This window comes from Psammomys obesus, unplaced genomic scaffold, assembly GCF_907164565.1.
Source record: "Psammomys obesus unplaced genomic scaffold, mPsaObe1.curated_primary_1811, whole genome shotgun sequence".
NCBI lineage: Eukaryota > Metazoa > Chordata > Mammalia > Rodentia > Muridae > Psammomys > Psammomys obesus.
In genome coordinates this window covers 23,945,220-23,963,306 of record NW_026596069.1, presented here as the reverse complement: position 1 = coordinate 23,963,306, position 18,087 = coordinate 23,945,220, and the positions used below count along the sequence as shown (strand labels likewise).

General features: G+C 55.9%; 2 protein-coding genes across 2 annotated transcripts in view; one reads left to right on the top strand and one right to left on the bottom strand.

The window, feature by feature from the left end:
- Positions 1–12,225: 12,225 nt before the first annotated feature.
- LOC129689906 (collagen alpha-2(I) chain-like) lies at positions 12,226–16,057 on the bottom strand. The gene is made up of 2 exons (XM_055625289.1): positions 14,869–16,057; positions 12,226–12,799 (listed from the first exon to the last, which is right to left on the bottom strand). The coding sequence occupies exons 1-2, from the start codon at positions 15,118–15,120 to the stop codon at positions 12,776–12,778; spliced, it is 276 nt and encodes a 91-aa protein (XP_055481264.1). The 5' UTR covers positions 15,121–16,057; the 3' UTR covers positions 12,226–12,775.
- Positions 16,058–16,191: 134 nt separating this feature from the next.
- Positions 16,192–18,087, top strand: part of Gata6 (GATA binding protein 6) — a 33,459-nt gene continuing 31,563 nt past the window's right edge. The window contains exons 1-2 of the mRNA XM_055625730.1: positions 16,192–16,461; positions 17,416–18,078. Of these exons, the coding sequence (XP_055481705.1) occupies positions 17,466–18,078 (613 nt within the window). The 5' untranslated portion in view covers positions 16,192–16,461; positions 17,416–17,465. The remainder of the gene's footprint in view (positions 16,462–17,415; positions 18,079–18,087) is intronic.

Sequence of the window (18,087 nt, the reverse complement as noted above, 5' to 3'; positions counted from 1 at the left end):
AAAAAAAAAAAAGCTCTCTTATTTACTTTTCTTTTATCTCTTTCTTCCTACTTCACCCCAATCCCTTCCAACACCCCAACACCAGGTAGGAGAGAGAAAGGGTTAGTGGGAGAGGGGCCACAGTTCTCTTAGCTGCTTCCTGCTGGTTGGGGTCATCGGGTTCCTTGGAGCCAGTCCAGTCCTTTCAGGAGATCTCCAGCTTCTTATCTTACTGCAGCAACAGAAGCTGAGGTGGGGAATCAGCAACAGCCTTGTTCTTTATCAGTGCTCCTCACTCTCTGGCCTCTGGCATTTATTCTCTCTTCAGAGTCCTCAGATTTAAACTATCCACAGCTGGCAAAGAGCTCCTCTCAGAGCCCACAGGAGGCAAATAGTCTGCTGCTGTGGACCATCGGAATCAGTCCCATATCCCACACCTGGGACCAAAACAAAATCATGTTTATATCCACAACTCAGGATCTTGCTTATGCCCAAGCTGGCCTCTTACTTGAGGCCATCCTTCTCCCTCAGTCTCCCAAGTGCTGGAATATATGCGTATATTTTATTAGAAAACCACTGACAAATATATCGGAAAGTGAGTAGGGCCCCATAGAAATGAGTCAACTTTCTCAGTTACAAGGAGAAGGTGATAAGCTCTTGGAAAAAACTACCACAGGTAGAAAGAGATGACCTTAAGTCACAGAGCAACTGTTTAAGATTGATGAGAGTGAAACAGTCGTGGAGCAGATTCCCAGTGAGGATCGTGTTCCAGGCCTGGTGTGGAAGGTAGTCTCCAAGGCTCTCCCCAGTCTGCAGTAAGGGCCCAGACTATTCAGGCTTTACTCTTCTGAGGCAGCTTTACACCCTGTAGCCCTCACCAAGTCGACCTTGCTGGACCGTAGCTCACCGTGCTCCAGACCGGCCTTGAATTTTGCCTTTGCCTAAGAGGGTGGGGATTAAAGCATGTACCACCAAGGTCCCAAAAAACCCACATTTAACCACCAGTTGGACTAAGGCTTCTGTAGTGGTGTTAGTTGCTAATGGGAGAAAAGAATCCACAGCAGGCCTTTGAAAGTTTTAGGGTGTGGCTGCACATGCCTTTATTTCTAGCACTTGGGAGACAGAGGCTGGTGGCTCTCTGTGAGTTGAAGCCAGCCTGGTCTACAGAGCAAGCTCCAAGCCAGGCAAGTGAGATCTGGTCTAAACACAATAATAGCAAGACCAAAGTCTTAGGTGTAAACCACGCAACAAGGAACATGTCTGTCTCAGCACTTGCTTTGCCTGTGTGAGGCCTTAAGTTCAAGCTGAACAGAAAATAAATGTAGGCATGCTTAGTGATCTGGAGATGTATCAGCCCAGCTGCTCAAGAGGCTGAGGCAGGAGGCTTGCCAGCTGAAGGCCAGTCTGGGCAGCTTGGTGAGACTCTGAAAAACTCAAGGAAAAGGCAGTGTGACAGGGTGGAGGCCCAGAGCTAGAAGCTTGTGCTTGGGTTCATCTCTGTCACTGCTAGCTGCCCGACCCTGCCCGATTCCCACAGCTCCCCTGGGCCTCCCCTGTGAGGAAGAGCTCATATAGGCATGTCACCTGCAGAGTGGTGCAAACACGAAACAAAACCTCTTGGGACCGTAGCTGGTACGAGGCTTGTGCTTATCAATTTACATCACTACGGCCTAACTGAGAATTTCATGAGTCCACTCACTCAGCCACCAGACATCGAATGTGTCCTATAGGTTAGCAAATGGGTAAAGCCATTTAACTAATGCTGGAGGATTATAAATGTACATTCTGTAGCTGGCCGATTACAGCTGTGTATTCCATCCGTCTACAGATAGACAGGTTGAAATGGATCCAAATCCCCAAACTTGGGGCTGGGGATGTAGCTCAGTTGGCAGAGTGCTTTCCTGGCACACAGGAAGCCCTGGGTTCCATCTCTAGCACCTCATAAACCGGGCACGATGGTGCAAGTCTAATCCCAGCCCTTGGGAAGTAGAGGCAGGAGGATCAGGAGCCCAAGGTCATTGTCAGTTGCATGGTGAGATCAGCCGTCCTGGGCTACAGACTGTTTACAAAAACACTAATTCTTAGTTATAAAAAGACCCCGATGCCTTTTGAATGCTGATCCAATACCGCAGTGGAAAAGTCTGCACCTGACTTCACTCAGGTCACAGTGAAAATGTGCTCACTCGATGATGTTTTCAGTGCCAGTAATTGAATTTAGGCCTATAAGGCAAATTCTCTATCATTGATCCACAGCCCACATCTTATTCTGTGTTTTATTTTATTTTATTTTGATTTGGTTTTCCAAGCCCGGGTTTCTCTGTGTAGCCCTGGCTGTCCTGGAACTCAGCCTGTAGACCAGGCTGGCCTCAAACTCAGAGATCTGCCTGCCTCTGCCTCTCGAGTGCCAAGATCAAAGGCGTGCGCCACCATGCCCGGCTTATTCTATGTTTTATTTTGAGACAAGGGCTTTCTTAATTGTCCAGGCTACCCTTGAACTGTTGATCCTCCTGTCTCAGTCTCCTGAGTAGCTAGGATTACAGGCATGTTCCCCCAGGCATGGTGAGGTGCACTACGAATTGTGGAAAACTATCTTCACACTGTGTATCTAAATCATATAATAAATTTTGTTTCGATTGAGTCTCAACCCCAGGGTAGCTAATTATACATGTGATTTTTTTTTTTTCCAGATCTGAAGGACTTCTTGGCTCCAGCATGTCAGATAGGTGACAGTCACCTTGCATGGATACTTCAGACTCCTTGGCAACACTGAGAAGGCTATTGTCAACAATGGGATATGGCCAGCCTGTTCTGTCCAGGGGAGGAGTGAGAGTGACTTTGGTGGGTGGAGGCTCTGTGGCTGAAGAAAATCCAGCATGGAAGAGGTGTCCAGCAGGGTGCAGGGCACCAGGGGCTCTCCTGTTATTTCCACCTCTGTGGGGGTTCCCTGATCTCTGAGAGGAGGGAGCTGATGGAGACATCCATTAGGGCTGAGGGTTTCAAGGGCTCTCCCACCCTGTGCAATGTCCGGCTGTGGACCTCTACGCTTGTTTCCGTTTGTTTTTTGTTTGCTTCCTTTTTCTAGACAAGGCTTCTCTGTGCGGCTGTGCTGGACTAACTTCGTAGACCAGGCTGGCCCTCGGACTCACAGCGATCCTCCTGCCTCTGCCTCCGGGAGTGTTGGGATCACGGGCGTGCACCACCATGCCCGGCTTGTTTCCATTTCTCATGATGGCTGATGGAGGCACTGAGTGAGCAGAACACCCTTAGAGTCATATTTACCACTATGGGTTTTTTTTTGTTTGTTTTTACAGCAGTATTTGATTTTACTCTAAGTCCCCGGGCTATCTCTTCTCTGCTTCTTCACCCAGTGGCGTCAAGTGTGGATTTCACCTTGCAGAGCAGGCCTTAAGTCAGATCAGACGCTGGCTGGCTACCCCCATTGCCCTAGCACATCTTGCTCGGAGGATGCCACTGTCAAGCAAAGGGTTTGGAACTGCCTTGGTATTTGCTTTTCTCTTTTGGTAGCTCGCAGAATACCTTCCCATATCAACCACACTGGGACATAGGAGTAAAGGCTCTATTTAGTCAGCAGCTCGTGTTCAAGGAATCCTTGTCAGTTTGTAGAGAGCAACCTATCGTCTAGGCAACAACCTGGGCTGCTAGGGATTCCCACAGAACCCCTTTGGCCAACAACTGCAACAGTGTAACCCAATCCCAGGACTGGAAGCTTCATTTGGTGATAAGAGAGCAAGTTAGGACTCTGTCTCTCCCACTCTTTGCCAATCTCGTCTGGATCACCTTCATCTATGTGTCTATCTTAGGAAGTTTTAGGTTTCCATCTGACCCCTCACATGCTGTCCTTCCCCATATTTCTCCCCTCCATCCCCTTGCCCTTTCTAACATGATTGTCCTATTTCAGCTCCCCTCAATCCATAATTGTCTTTTATTAGAAGATTTATCTAAAATCTCTAGTCCAGTAGTTCTCAATCTTCCTAATGATGCAGTAACCCCCAACCATAAAACGATTTCTGTTGCTACACTATAACTGTAAGTTTGCTACTGTCATGAATCATAATATCTGATATGTGACTCCACAAGGCCTCTGACCCACAGGTTGAGAACCACTCCTGTCCTCCATACCTTCCCTCTGTGATTCTATGATTGTACTTGGCTATCCCTGAGTTAACAGCTAGAGTGCACAATTTTATGTCTATTTTTGAGACACGTTCTCAGATAGCCCAGACTGGCCTCAAATTCCCTCTGTTCAAGGCTGGCCTTGAACTCCTAATCCTCCTCTGTGCTATGATCATAGGTGGGTGCCACCAGGCCTCGTTTTATAAGGTGTCAGGGATCTGACTCAAGGCTTCACGTATTTCAGGAAGGCGCTCGGGGAGCTGAACTACATCCCAGCCCTCTCTATATCCATCTTTATTAGTACATTTTATTCTGTTGCCCTGGCTAGCCTGGAATTCCAGAGTGCTGGGATTAAAGGCATGTGCCACCAGGCCTGGACAGTGTAATACATTTTATCATGAAACAATCTGTGGATACATCAGAGTCTCAGAACCGCATTTTTTTTTTATCCACTGATTTATCGATTGGTTGATTGATTAGCCTCATGTAGATTAGGTTGGCCTCAAACTCAGTATATGGCCAAGAATGATGTATTCACAAATCCTCCCAAGGTCTGAAGTCCCATGGAGCCCATCACCACACCTGCTCAGGACTGGATCAAGGGCTTTAAAATTCTTTTTAACACATTTCTGAGTGTGTGCACGTGCACTCAAGCGTACGCTCTCAGAAGTGCGCCGTGATCCTCGTGCGGAGGTCAGAGGACAGCCTACAGTAGTCCGTTCATCCTTCGGCTGTGGCGGTCCCAGGGGTGGAACTCAGTTCTTATTTGCCAACCTGACTGGATCTGGAATTTACTAAAATACGAGCCTCTGGGCACTCTTGTGAAAGACTTTATTGATCTGATCATTTGAAGCAGAAAGACTGTATCAACAAGGCGTGCTGGCACAGGCCTTTAATTCCAGCATTCAGGGAGGCAGAGGTAGGCAGGTCCCTGAGTTCAAGGCCAGCTCGGTCTATATAGCGCATTCCAGAACAGCCTTCTTTCACTAGAGAGAAGGTGTTAGAGCCACCTTCCTCGGGCTTCCGGGCTTCCCATGCACACTAAGGACCAGCAGTTCTCCAGGAATGCTCCGTCCTTGTGGCGCCAGTCTGGGAATGTGGAGACGTCCAGCGCCATGGACATCCAGGTTCTCGGCTGCTCCTGTATGACACATCCTTTGCTAGACTGCTCTCGGACCGTACCCTGTAAGTCCTCTGGTAAATCATATAATATGACATTATAATAACATGTATGTATATGCGTCTACATGTTTGTCTTCATCCTACCAGATCAGCTTCCTTAGGTAAGTGTGAGTATCGCATTCAGATTGGTAGCAAGCGCTTCGACTTGCTGAGCTGTTGTAACTGCCCATCGGTCAAGCATTTGGGGGTTTGTTGGTTACGTCGTTGACCCCTGAACACTTCTCCTGCCTCAGACTCCCAAGTACTGGAATTGTGAGCATCAACATTCTCAGGCTGCCTGTGGCCTTCACTGACCCCTTGAAGCTCACCTCTGGTCCTCTCCGAGGCTTTGTCTCATGTCTTCTCTTCATGCCTTTGATCAGCCTGCCTCTCTTTAGTCTCCAGGCCCTTGACATCCTTTCCTCTCTTCAACCCTCCAAAATAGCCTGAAACAGAATATCATCGTTCCTGCCAAACAGTTCAAACAGCCTACCTGGTATAAAAGACACCCTTCTCGTTACCTCCTTCATGCAGATGGAGAAATGGAGATGCAGTGGTATTCAAGGGCTCACAGCAGAGACGGGGATTTGAACTCATGACTCTAGGCTTTCAGCTTTCTTGCTGGTTGCTGTGAGTTTTATCACCTTCAGATGCTGATTCACATAAGCTCACTTCTGTTCACCTAGCCATTTCCATAGCTGCTTGGTATATGATGACCTTCACCCCCGCCCCAGCCCCCGCATCTCTTTTTGAGACAGGGTTGCTCTGTGCAGCCTTGGCTGTCCTGGACTGGCGTTGTAGACCAACCATGATGGCCTTGAACTCACAGAGGTCTTCCTGCCTCTGCCTCTCTGAGTGTTGGGAGTAAAGGCACTTCATTACCCCTCCTGGCTTATGCGGAGCTCTTGACAGGGAAGTGCCTTCGAAATTTGAAGGCGGAGTGGGCTGCTGCACGGAGGCAGAGGAAGGCAAGTTTCTGAGTTCAGTTCGAGGCCACCATGGTCTTCAGAGCAAGTTCTAGGACAGCCAGGGCTACACAGAGAAACCAACCCAGTCTTGAAAAAACACCCCCCACCAAAAAAAACAAAACAAAACAAAACAAAAACAAAAACAAAGAAAGAACAAACGAATGAAAGCAAAAAGTTTGAAGGCTGTCAGCTCGCTTTATTTGCGGATCTACCCTGTGGTTTTGGCTAGACTTTAGGGACGTACGTCTATGGTGTAGTCTTTAAATGATGTAACATTTACACTGTTTTCGTTGGGTATGCACATGCCTTTAATTTGTGGCATGGTAAACAGAGGAGTAATCTGACTCAGGAGGTGCCGGGAGAAGTCGTTTGCCATCAGCCTGTCTCTAGAACCTCTGCAGAGGCCAGCTCTGGTCGGAAAGGAGCAACCTCATAACACACAGATGATATCTGCTGACTAGAGAGGGGAAAAGTGCCCTCTGGTTTCCTTTGATTTTCTTTTTTTCCTTCTTTCTTTCTAGACAGGATTTGTTTGTTATTTTATGTACATTGCATGTCTGTGCACTATGCACCACATGCATAAAGTGCCCCAAAAAGCCAGAAGAGGTGATTGGATCCCCCGATCCCCCGGCACTGCAGTTAGACTGGTGCTGGGAACTGAACCTGGGTCCTCTCTGCAAGAAAAGCCAGGGAGTACTCTTAACTGATGAGCTATCTATCTCTCCCGTCCCGGCTTTCAGTTTTCTTTTTTCCTTTTGTGGAGACAGGGTCTTACTACATAGCCCTAGCTATCCTGGAACTCACTTTGGCCTCATAGTCACAGCAATCACCCTCCTCTGCCTCCTGAGTGCTGGGACTAATGGTGTTCACCTCCATGCCCCGCCTTGGTTTTCTACTTTTTAGGGGGGTGGGGTTGGGGGTTCGAGACAGGGTTTCTCTGTGTAGTCCTGCTGTCCTAGACTTGCTTTGTAGAGCAGGCTGGACTCAAACTCACAGAGATCCACTGCCTCTGCCTCTTGAGTGCTGAGATCAAAGGCGTGTGCCACCAAGCCTGGCTTGGTTTTCTTTCTCTTTTTCTTAAGACAGGGAGGGCCTCAAGGAGTCAAAGCTGGCCTGTGTGGACCTGCTTTCACCTCCTAAGTGCTGACTGCCATCATCACTCCCGAATAAAAAGGGTCTTCTAAACAAAGTAGCTGACAACAGTGCTGACTTTGAATAGGAATAACACAGTTGTTCCTTAGTGTTATTTAGCTTCCTTAGGACATGCTTTACAGGGACAGATGATGCTCATTTGGGCTCACAGTCCTGCCGGGCCATTGTGGTGCACGTCTTTAACCCCAGCACTCTGGAGGCAGAGGCAGGTGTATCTATTACTGTGAGTTCGAGGCCAGCATGGTCTACAGAGTGAGTTCCAGGACAGTCAGTCACACAGAGAAACCCTGTCATGAAAAACAAACAAAAAGCACCCCCCCCCAAGTTTATAGTCTTGGAACACTACTTATCTATCTGTCTATCCAACTATCTATCTATCCATCCCTCCGTCTGTCTATGGAGAAAGGGTCTCACTGAGTAAGCCTAGCTGGCCTAGCCCTCCCTCTGTAAAGTAGGTTGGCCACACACTTGCAGGGATCCTCCTGCCTCCGCTTTTTGAATCTTGGGATTACTGGCACCTGCCACCATTCCTAGGCAACATTTTTACCCCCAAGATTTGATGTTACTTGTTCCTCTTGAAGGCTCGTTTTCTCCTGGGCTCAGACTCGGAAGCAGAAGCCCCAGTGAGGACAGCCGACGGCCAGCCATCTCTTCCCTGAGCTTTCTTGGCCTTCCTTCATTCTCTAGACCAACCGTCTGTCCTGTCCGCAGCCTCCTCCTCGTCTCCGTGCACTGCGCCTTCAGAGCTTGGGTGTCAGGACTGTGGCATGACAGTGCGGAGCCCCGGGGGCTTTGCTCCTGGCGTCTTCTCTTCTCTGTTTAAGGGCGGCCATGCTGGTGGACAGCATCCTCTTCAGAGAGCTGGGACAGCTCTCAGGTTCTGTCAGCTCTCTGGGGCACTGTCTGTCAGGCCAGGAATCCCCATCGCTCCCCTCCTACAGTCACCGAGGTGAGAACACTCAGATTGGCAGCCAGTCTACTTGAGTCACCACTACCTTAATTACTTTACCTTAATCAGGTTTATTTATTTGTTTGTTTTGGGATTCTAGGTATTAAACTAAGGGTCTGGAGCTTGTTACACATGTGCCCTGCCACTGGGCTGGTCCCCCACCCTAGAAAATTCCGATAATTTAAGATAAACGAAACAGATAGATAGACAGACAGACAGACAGATAAATGTGCTAACTACAGCGCCCTCACAGTGTTCACACCGTCCTTGGTGACCACTTTTAGTCACATGTTTATGGGCAGAAAAGGACGTTATCTTTAAGATTTATTTATTTATTTATTTTATGTAGTGCTTTGTTTTTTGTGCATACCAGAAGAGGGAATCGGATTCCGTTCTTAGTGGATTGTGAGCCACCATGTGCAGCTGCCGGGAGTTGAACTCAGGTCCTCCTAACCGCTGAGCCATCTCTCCAGTGCGAAAATGAAGTATTTAGAAAGCAGCTTCCATCGGAAGACATTTCAGCGATCTGGAAACCCGAGTCTAAGCTAACAGTTTGGCCTTTGGAGATGAATCATTTGTTTTGTTTAGCTCACTAGTGTAGTATTTAGATTAACGTCTGAATTTGTATCGACCTGACAGGAACCAAAGAGCCAGGCCAACCATATGCATGCCATCTCCACGGAGCCTAAAAGGCAGCATGTGGCAAGTAGCACCCCGGCCATTAGGCTGTGACGAATGCTTGTGTGAAGCAATATTTTTACCATTTTATGGACAGAGCAACTGAGGCACCGAGAGGTTAAGTGTCCCATTGCTCTTCAGTAGATTTAGGATTCTGGGTCTCACCACAGCTGTCTAGGATTTTGTGTCCCATCTTAACCAGCTCTGCATGAGGCAAGCTCAGGTCTTTCACGTCTGTACCCAAAAGTCTTTGACAATCTGTCTTGGGAAAGAAGGGACGAGGTTTGCTGGGGTGGGTAGCAGAAGTGTCTGGGAACGAGAGCAGTCCCTGGCCCTAGCTGCTTCTTCTGATCCCTGGAGGCTTCCATCCATGAGGATTCAATCAGCCTCAGCTGGCTGGCTGGGGTGGAGGGCAGGAGGACTGTCAATCTCGGGAAGCTGCGAGCACTCAGGGTCTTGAACTTTATCAGGTTTGGATGTGTGATTGTGAAAGTAAAGAGCAGAAAAATGACAGCACTCAGTAAATCAAACAGAAAAGATCAGGACTGTCAAAGACCAGAGGAAAACAGTCTCTGGGCCCAGATGGGGCCAAAAGCCTGCAGAGAGGGAGAGAAAGACTTTCACACACACCCTGGATCCTGCCTTGTGGAAGACACATCTCTTTCACTGTCTATCTAGAGAGCAGTATTCTTTGTTGAGGTTTGGACCTTGTTTTAGAATACACAGTGGAAGGAGGAGGAAAAGAAGGGCAGAAAGAACACAGGACTGAAGATATTTGGAGTGTCCCAGAACCCATAAGGTGCTCCTGTGGCGTGTCAGAAAGCACTTGCCTAGCATGCATGAGGCGCCGGCTTCTAACCGCAGCACTAAATAAAGAAAACTAAACTGAGCTGGGGAGGTGGGAGCGAAGAAACCCACAAAACAATAATAAAAAATGAAAGTGGGTTAAGTCTACAATGCTGAGTTGATAGGTAAAAAGCTTGAGAAGTGTTAAGGTTAGGTGCAGATCAGTTTAAAGTGCCCACGTCCCTGGTTGCTCTTCTCCATGGCTGCGTGATAATTCCTTCCTCTCTCTCCAGAGAGGAGCTGGCAGGGAGGGGCTGCAGTGGAGGACTGGGATTCTTTTTTGAGGAGCCTCAAGATTGCTATCTCGGTCCTGCAGAAGATGGAGTCTGCTACTTGCATTTGCAAGAGGGGAAAAAAAACCGAGGAATGTTTTCCTCTTCAAAGGCACCAAAAGCCAGCAAAGGACCAATGTTTGTCTCACCCCTCACCTCCTTCCCTACCATAACGCAATAAATAAAGTCCTGGTGCTGGTACACAGAGGGCTCACAGCAGCCCCCAACTCAAATAGGAGTGCTTTCCTGGGAACTCAGGGCGGTTAGGTCCCATACAAAGTTGAGATCTGGTGCAGCGTATGTGAGGTTGTCAGTGAGACCTCTTAGGGCTTGCTATGCGCCAGCATCCTACCAAAGGTTTTAGTCTTCGCAAAGATCCCATGAGGGAGTCCTTCCCACCCTCTCTACCTCCCTCCTCTCTCTCTCTTTCTTTCTTTTTCTTTTTCCTTCTTCCTTCTAGTTTTTTCTTTCTTTAAATCTTTTGTTACGCTTACGTGTGTATGTGCCCACGCATGCACACTTCCCACAGTGTGTGAGTGGAGGTCAGGGAAAAGCTGTGGGAGTTGAGTGTCTCCATGAAACTCAGGTCATTGGCTTGTCCTGTCAGGAAATGTCTTTACCTTTTGAGTTTTTGGAGACAAGGTCTCACTGTGACCTGAGAGTCCTGCCCCAGTCTGAGCACAGTGAGTCCAGGCACAATCAGCACACCCTGCTTTGGTTTTTTAGCTGTTTTACAAAAGAGGGAACCGGGATAGAGAAGAGACGCTGGGCTGGGCGGCTTGCCCTCCTCAAGCAGAAAATAGATGTGGTATTAGGAGGTGGCACAGCAGCCCCAAGCCCTGGGCTAGCCGAGGAGCTCTTACAAACTATCTCAGCCTCTAAGCTAGAGGAAGGAACTCTCAATTTCCAAACCCACTTTGCAGCCCGGAGGATAACTGCAATCTTGAAGTGCCCTTTCAGAGAAAGACAAAGCTTCCCTCAGCCCCCTTCAGGAAGCTGCCTGCGGCTCCACAGGCTCAACCTTCTAGATTGTAGCTGCCTCCTGTTTCTTCTCCCCACAGTGCCTACTCAGGACATGTTGGCGAGTGGCAGGAAGCTGGAGGGCTGCGCAGTGGTAGGCAAACCCTTTGGTCCTAATTCTCTGCATATTTGCAACATAGCTGAATGGAGAGGTCATATTTCTGAGTAGGAACTTTTCTTGGTCACTCCCCTTTCGCGGACTCAAGGATGGCACTTAGAACTTAGCAAATTTCTCGAAAGCCCCACTTTCTCCCCCCCCCCCCCCCCCGACTTTCTCAATCCCTGCTCGACGCAGACACAGGTCTGGCGCAGTGGGGTCCAGATCCCAGAATTCACACCGCAGACACAGGTCTGGCGCAGTGGGGTCAGGATCCCAGAATTCACACCGAGTGCTGGAAGTCTCCGAAAGCTGCTACATCCAGGGAGACCTCAAGTCTAGCTCACCCCACGGGGCTGGAAATTTGGGTCTCACTTTCTTGGGGGTAGAAGTTCCCTTTCTTCTCCTTCCCTTTCTCCTTCAGAGGCTGGGTTAGAAGGCCAGGCTACATACAGAGGGTGTTTGGGAAGTAAAGAATTTGGAAGGGATAGGAAAAGGGGGTGCCTGTAAGTTCACCCCTCAGCATCAGGGCTCAGAAGAAGCTGACCGCCTTTCGGAGAGAAGTGAGCCCAGCATCTGCCAGAGAGTAGGCGGGGGAAGCAGAAAAGTCCTACCCATGGAGACCTCCTGGGCTGTGCCTGTCCTCTCAGCCCTTCCTGCTTCAAAGCAGCAGAAAACATCAAATCATTATCTGACCACCCCAAGCGCTCCTGGCTTTACCTCTTGAGAGGGAAGTGATGGCTTTGGCTAGTACAGCCCCGGGCTTCAGGTAGCCATGCCAGCCGTAATTAATGATTCTAAATACTGCATTTGACCAAACCAACCTTTGAGAGTCCACACCCTTCCTGGGTTCAATCCCAGGACACAGGTCTATCATCGCGTCTGCCAGGGGTTCAGAAGTTGTGCTCATGACCCCCAGGAGATATGGGGTGCTTCCCTGCTCCTAAAATGAACCACGGGGAACATAGATAGGCATGATTTGGTTTTGTCTTTATTAGTATTAGGGGGAAAAAGAAAAAACACCGGCAGGACAAGACTACAAACACTTCCAATACTCCACAGGCCCGAGGCATCCTGAGTTCGAGGCCAGCCTGCCACCCATGATAGACAGCTTTGTCTTAAAGGGGGAGAAAGGGGCGAATTTAAATGGTACTTTGGACTTCGTTGACTTTGGTTCTGCAGGCTTGGCTGGAATGTTTTAGGTGCCACAGCTCCTGGGTTAGGGTTAGGCCCAGTGTTTGGCACACCCAGGCCAGGGGGCCTAAGACAATGCCTCAATAGCAGCCCCAGGTCGAAATGGACCTTTTGAGGTCGCGATCTCAGGCAGGCTGCGGAGGGAGGCCGGCGCCGGCGTGGAATTTCTTTATCGGGATTCGGGAGCCGCCGGCCCCTCCGCTTCTTGAAGCGATCCCAGAGAGCCACCTTTCGATCCTCGGTCAGACGTGTTGGCTCTTAATAGCTAAATTTATTTGGTTTAAAGCGGCGATGGGAGACGCGGGGAGGGGAGATCTTTCGTCGGTCATTGGGTGGCCCAGATAACAAGCTTTAAGAGAGAGAGAGAGAGGAAAGAAGAAAGTAGAAAGGTTAATGGCCGAGAGTGGGCCGCCGCCGCCGGGCGTGGGGCTTTTACAGCCACCCTCCCCGGCTGCCCCCTTATCTCCGCCGCGTAAGGAGTACATTAAGTCCCGTAAACAGCGCGCCGAGAGGGGTGCCACCTCGGTGACCCTGGGGACGGCCGCGAGCCCACCTCTGCGCGGAGCCGCCGGCGAGGTCACCCGAGGCTGCGCGCGCGCGGGGGCCGCGGGGCGAGGTCGGGGCCCCGCGGGTGGCTCCCTCTCCCACCGCCCGGCCCATCAGATCCAGGCCAAGACCGGGCAGAGCCGACCCCGGGGACCGGAGCGACCTTCGCTCTTCCGCAGTCACATGCTCGGCGTCTGCTTCGGCTTTTGTTTGTTTGTTTGTTTATGGGAAAATAAAAATAAAACGGAGGAAGGGACGGGGAGAGGTGGGGCAAAAAGAAAAGGAAAGAAGAAGGAAGCGTCGGGAAGAGAGGAGGGCGGGGGACCGCGAACGCAAGTCAGGAGCGCCCCGCTGGATGGCTGGCGTTGCGACAGGGGGACACCTGGCCCACACTAGACGGGGGACACTGGGGAGAACGAGAAGGGCCAAGGTGACCCGTGGGTGGGCGAGTGAGAGAGTTTCTAAGACGGTGAGGAACGTGCTACAATCTCGTTAAAAACGTGGAGTGTCCACTCTTTTTGGAGTGCGTGGGAATCGAACCCTCGCCCTCGGGCACTCAGTAATTTACCGGCGAGCCACAGCCTAGGCCTTGATATTTGAACTCAAAGTTCAAACCCCGTTTGAGACAGGAATTGCACGCGTGGGTCAGCCCTTCCCCCCTCCCTGAATCGCGTGAAACGACAGGTAGCGAGCTTGAGTTTGCAAGGCCAGAGGCGTGGAGGGACGGACGGGCCCAGGTCTGTCTGTGCCGACCCCGGAAGCCGCGCGCCACCGGGTCCCCAAACACCCCTTCCGTCTCAGCCGCGGAGCCCCCGCCCCCTGCCCAATTGGCTGCTGTGTTCCGGCTCGATTTGAGAGGCGGACGGCGGTGTGGCCCGGCCCAAAGAAGGGAGCCCAGGGGGCCAGGCCGCGCCCCGGAGCCGGCCCTCTCTTGGGCCTGCTCTCCCGTCTGAACGGTCGAGAGCGAGACGATTTCGTTCAGGGTTGGCAGAGGGAAGACGGGAGGCGGCGAGACAGCGAGAACTGGGGGGAAAAGAAGGGAAACGAAACAAAAGAAAAACACGGGGGGAAAGGCTCCCGGGCGCTGTCTAGGGCACGGTGGGGGTCGTCTCCAGCTCTCGGGGCTCCCCCTGGTTTAGGGGGTGCCCCCGCACCCCTGAATCAAGGAGGGCCCCGCAATGCGCCTTGCCGCAGTCGGGCGGGTCGGGGGGGGGAGCAGAGCGGGGCTGCGGGCGGCCGGGGCTCTCGCCTGGGGCCCTGGACGGGTCGACGGTTCGGCTTCCCGCTAACTGACAGGAGGAACCGTTCTCGGGGGGCCCCCCCAAAGGTGGATGCTGCGGCCTGAGAGGGAACCGGCGCACTGCCCTCCCCCTCCGGCTGGGGACTTCTGAAATGGCTGGGGACGCGGCGGGTCCCCTCCCGGGCCACTGCGGCGGGGCGCCGGACCTGTCACCCCGGGGCCACCGTGCTCCCCAGGCTCGGCTGCGCGGCCGCGGGGAGGTAGGGCGGTGGGGGCTGCAGCTGTCCCGGGGAATTCAGGCAAGATAACAGCCCCCCCCCAAAAAAAAAAGCCAACAACAACCAAAACAACCAGGGCAGGAGCCGGTCTGGCGTGCGGGCTCTGTCCCCCTCGGCCTTCAAGGCCGTTCACAGCCGGGATTTAGTTAGCGGAGACGGTTATTATTTTTAGCCAACATAAACTGCAAAAAATAAAAATAAAACTAAAAAATTGCTTTTGGGAGCAAAGTGGAGCCATTATTTCGGGACAATCGGACTGGAAGGAAAAGCGATGGCCAGGCCTTAAGGGGTGGCTTCCAAATGGACCTCGGAGGTCCCAGTCCGCTTAAAAGTAAAAATTTCGTTGGAACTTACCGAACGAGCGAGCCGAGGCGAGCGGCTGGGCGCCGCGGTGGGAGCCGGGCCGGGCGGGCCCTCGCGGTGGCTAGGAACTTCGGCTCGGCCGCGGCCGCCCGCGGGCCCGGGGGCGGCGGAGGGGGACCCCGGGGAGGGGCGCAGCGGCACCCGAGAGCTCGGGGTGACCTCGGGGCGCTGGCCAACCTCGCGGCCCCGTCCCCCGCCGGCCGCGCAGGTCGGGCCCGGGAGGGGACGCCCGCGAAGCGGCATCTCGCGCGCGAACCCGCGGCGCCCCGTGCGCTCGGCGTCCACCCCGCCGCACCTTCTCCTCTAACGAAAGTAAAACCGCGGGAGCGCGGCGCCTCGCGGGGGTCCGCGGGGAGGGCCCGCCCGGTCACCTCGGGGGCGTGGGCGCCGAAACCGTCCCCGCGGGAGCTGCCGGCCCGCGCTCGGCGCCGTCGCCGCTGGGAGGCAGCGGCCGGGGGAAGGTGTGAGCGGGGGGCGCGGGGCCGGGGCTGGGGGTGAGGCCGGGGGTGCGGGGCCGGGGCTGGGGGTCGGACTCTTCCTTCTGGGTCGGTGGCCTGCAGCCCGGCGCCGTCCCGAGCTCTGCCAAGCCACCCGGACCCAGCCTGCGTTCTGAGCCCCGGGGCCAGGGCGCGCGGACGGCACCTTCCCCGGCCGCGGCGCCCCCGACGGGGTCGGGAAGGCCCAGGGCGGCCAGCACCCCGGGAGGAGGAGCTGCGCGTCCCCCGCCGGCTTCGGGGCGCCCTGACCTGGAGGGTCACAGCGGCGCGGCCAGCTCCTCCCGGCCTGCTTCCCTCCCCCTTCTGCCGTGTGTGTGTGTGTGTGTGTGTGTGTGTGCGCGCGCGCGCGCGCGCGCGCGTGTGTGAGATGTATGATCTGGTGTGTGTATGTGTGGTGTGATGTGGTGTGTGTGGTGTGTGTGTGTGTGTGTGATGTGTTGTGTGTGATGTGTGTATGTGTGTGATCTGGTGTGTTGTGTGTGTGTTGTGTGTGTATGTGTGTATATGTGTGGTGTGTGTGGTGTGGTGTGTGTGTGTGGTGTGGTGTGTGTGTGTATATGCATGCTGTGCGCCTGTGTGTGTATCCCGGCACCGAGGGGGGATGTGCCCCACGTACGTGCGGTGGTCTGGCGAGGCCGCACCCCGGGTCCCGGAGCGGGGCGCCCCTGGGCCGACTCTGGGCGCTGGGGACCGGGCGAGCTGCCCACGCCCCCGGGCCTCCCGGGCGCTCCCCTCCCCCGCCCCGCCCTCCCCCCGCCCCTCCGGCCTCTCCCCTCCTCCTCGGCCCCTCCCCCTTCCCTTCACCTCGGCACCGGCCGCGGCGGCGGCAGTCCCGACCCACAGCCTGGCACTCCGGCGGGCGCCGTGCGCCGCGCCCGAGTCCAATCAGCAGCGCGGGCCGCGGCTTTCCGGCCGCCAGGCGCCTCCTCCGCTCTTATTCCCGGCCGCGCCGCGCCGCCCGGACTCCCCGCGCCCGGCTCCTCCGCCCGCGCCGCGCTCCTCCGCCCGGATCCCCGCCGCCGAGGTTCGCCCTCCGCCCGGATCCCCGCCCGCGCCGCGCTCCTCCGCCCGGATCCCCGCCGCCGAGGTTCGCCCTCCGCCTTTGTCCGCCTCCCGCTCCCGCCGGCCGCCCCCTCCGGGGACCCCGCGCTCCGGGACCCCGGGCCGGCCCCCGCCCCCTCCCCAGGGCGTCTCTGGCGCGGCCTTATCTCGGGCGATCTCGGCGCCCAGGGTGGGCGGCCGCGGGCACGCACCTCTGCGCCGGCCGCGCGTGGGCATCCCTCTCCGCGCGGAGCCGGCGCCGGCCGGGAGGCCCTGTCACCCCCCGCTGTCCCCGAGGGCGGCCTCCCCCTCCCGGGCTCTGCGCGCCGCTCCACCCAGCGGGGTCCGGGACGCTCCGGCCTGTCCGCGCGCGCTGGGGGGACCGTGGGGAGGACGGTGGGGGGACCGTGGCGGGGACGGTGGGGAGACGGTGGGTGGGCCCGGGCTGGCCGCTCGGCGTGTAAGGTGCGCTCGGCCGGCCGCGGCGGGGCGCGTGGCCCAGGCCCCGGCGCCTGTCCCGGCGCCCGCCCGCCCCGGGCCGGTGGCCTTTCCTCCGCGGCGCGGTGCGAGTCTGGCCGGGAGGGCCGGGAGGGCCAGCAGAGGCGGCGCTTTCGTTTTCGGGGACAGGTTGCTGCTTTTGTTTTTGTTTTGTTTTATCCACGCGCGGGAGTCGCCCTCGCGGGGTCGTCCCCACCGAGGGGCGGGAGGCGGCGGCCCCGACACGCGTCCCTAAGTCCTCGGGTGTCCGGGGCGCGCAGCCTTGCCAAGCAGGGACGGGAGGGGCCCCGGCCGGCCCCGCGCCCGCTCCCTGGAGGAAGGATGCTCGGGAGGGGTGGGGCGGGAGGGCGCGGGGTCACGCGTCCCGGGGGTGGGGGGGACTCGTAGTCGCGCCAAGGGGCCCTAGCCGAGGCGGGGTCCCCGAGGGGTGCCAGCCGTGGCGGGGAGGGCGGGGGTGAGCGGCCGGCCCGATCCTGACGTGTCTCCCCGTCTCGCCCTGCAGCCTCGAACCCGGACCCGAGCGAGCCAGGCCGCAGCCGCGCCGGACGGTGGATGGCCCTGACTGACGGCGGCTGGTGCCCGGCCAAGCGTTTCGGGGCCTCCTCCGCCGCGGACGCCGGCGACCCCGGGGCCTTCCCGGCGGCGGCGGCGCGGGAGCCGTCCTCGCCGCCCTCCCCCGGCTCGTCGCCGTCGCCGTCGTCCTCCTGCTCCCGGGGCGGAGGGGAGCGCGCCGCGGACGCCGCCCCCGAGGCGGTGGCGGGGCCCCCGGGCCGCCCGCTCCTGCTGGGCGCCTACGCCTCCCCGCACCCGTTCCCGCCGGCGCCCGGGGTGGCCGGGCCGGGGGCCGCCCTGCCGGCCTGGGACGACCTGCTGCTGTTCGCCGACCTGGACCAGGCGGCCGCCACGGCCGGCAAGCTGCTGTGGTCGGGCCGGGGCGCCAAGCTCGGCCCGTTCGCGCCCGAGCAGCCCGAGGACATGTACCCGACGCTGGCGGCGCTGGCCAGCCCGGGCCCCCCGGCCGCCTACGACGGCGCGCCCGGCGGCTTCGTGCCCTCGCCGCCCGTCTACGTGCCCACGACGCGCGTGGGCTCCGTGCTGCCCGGCCTGCCCTACCTGCAGGGGGCGGCCGGCGGCCCCGGCGGGCACGCGGGGGGCGCGGCCGCCCACCACCCCG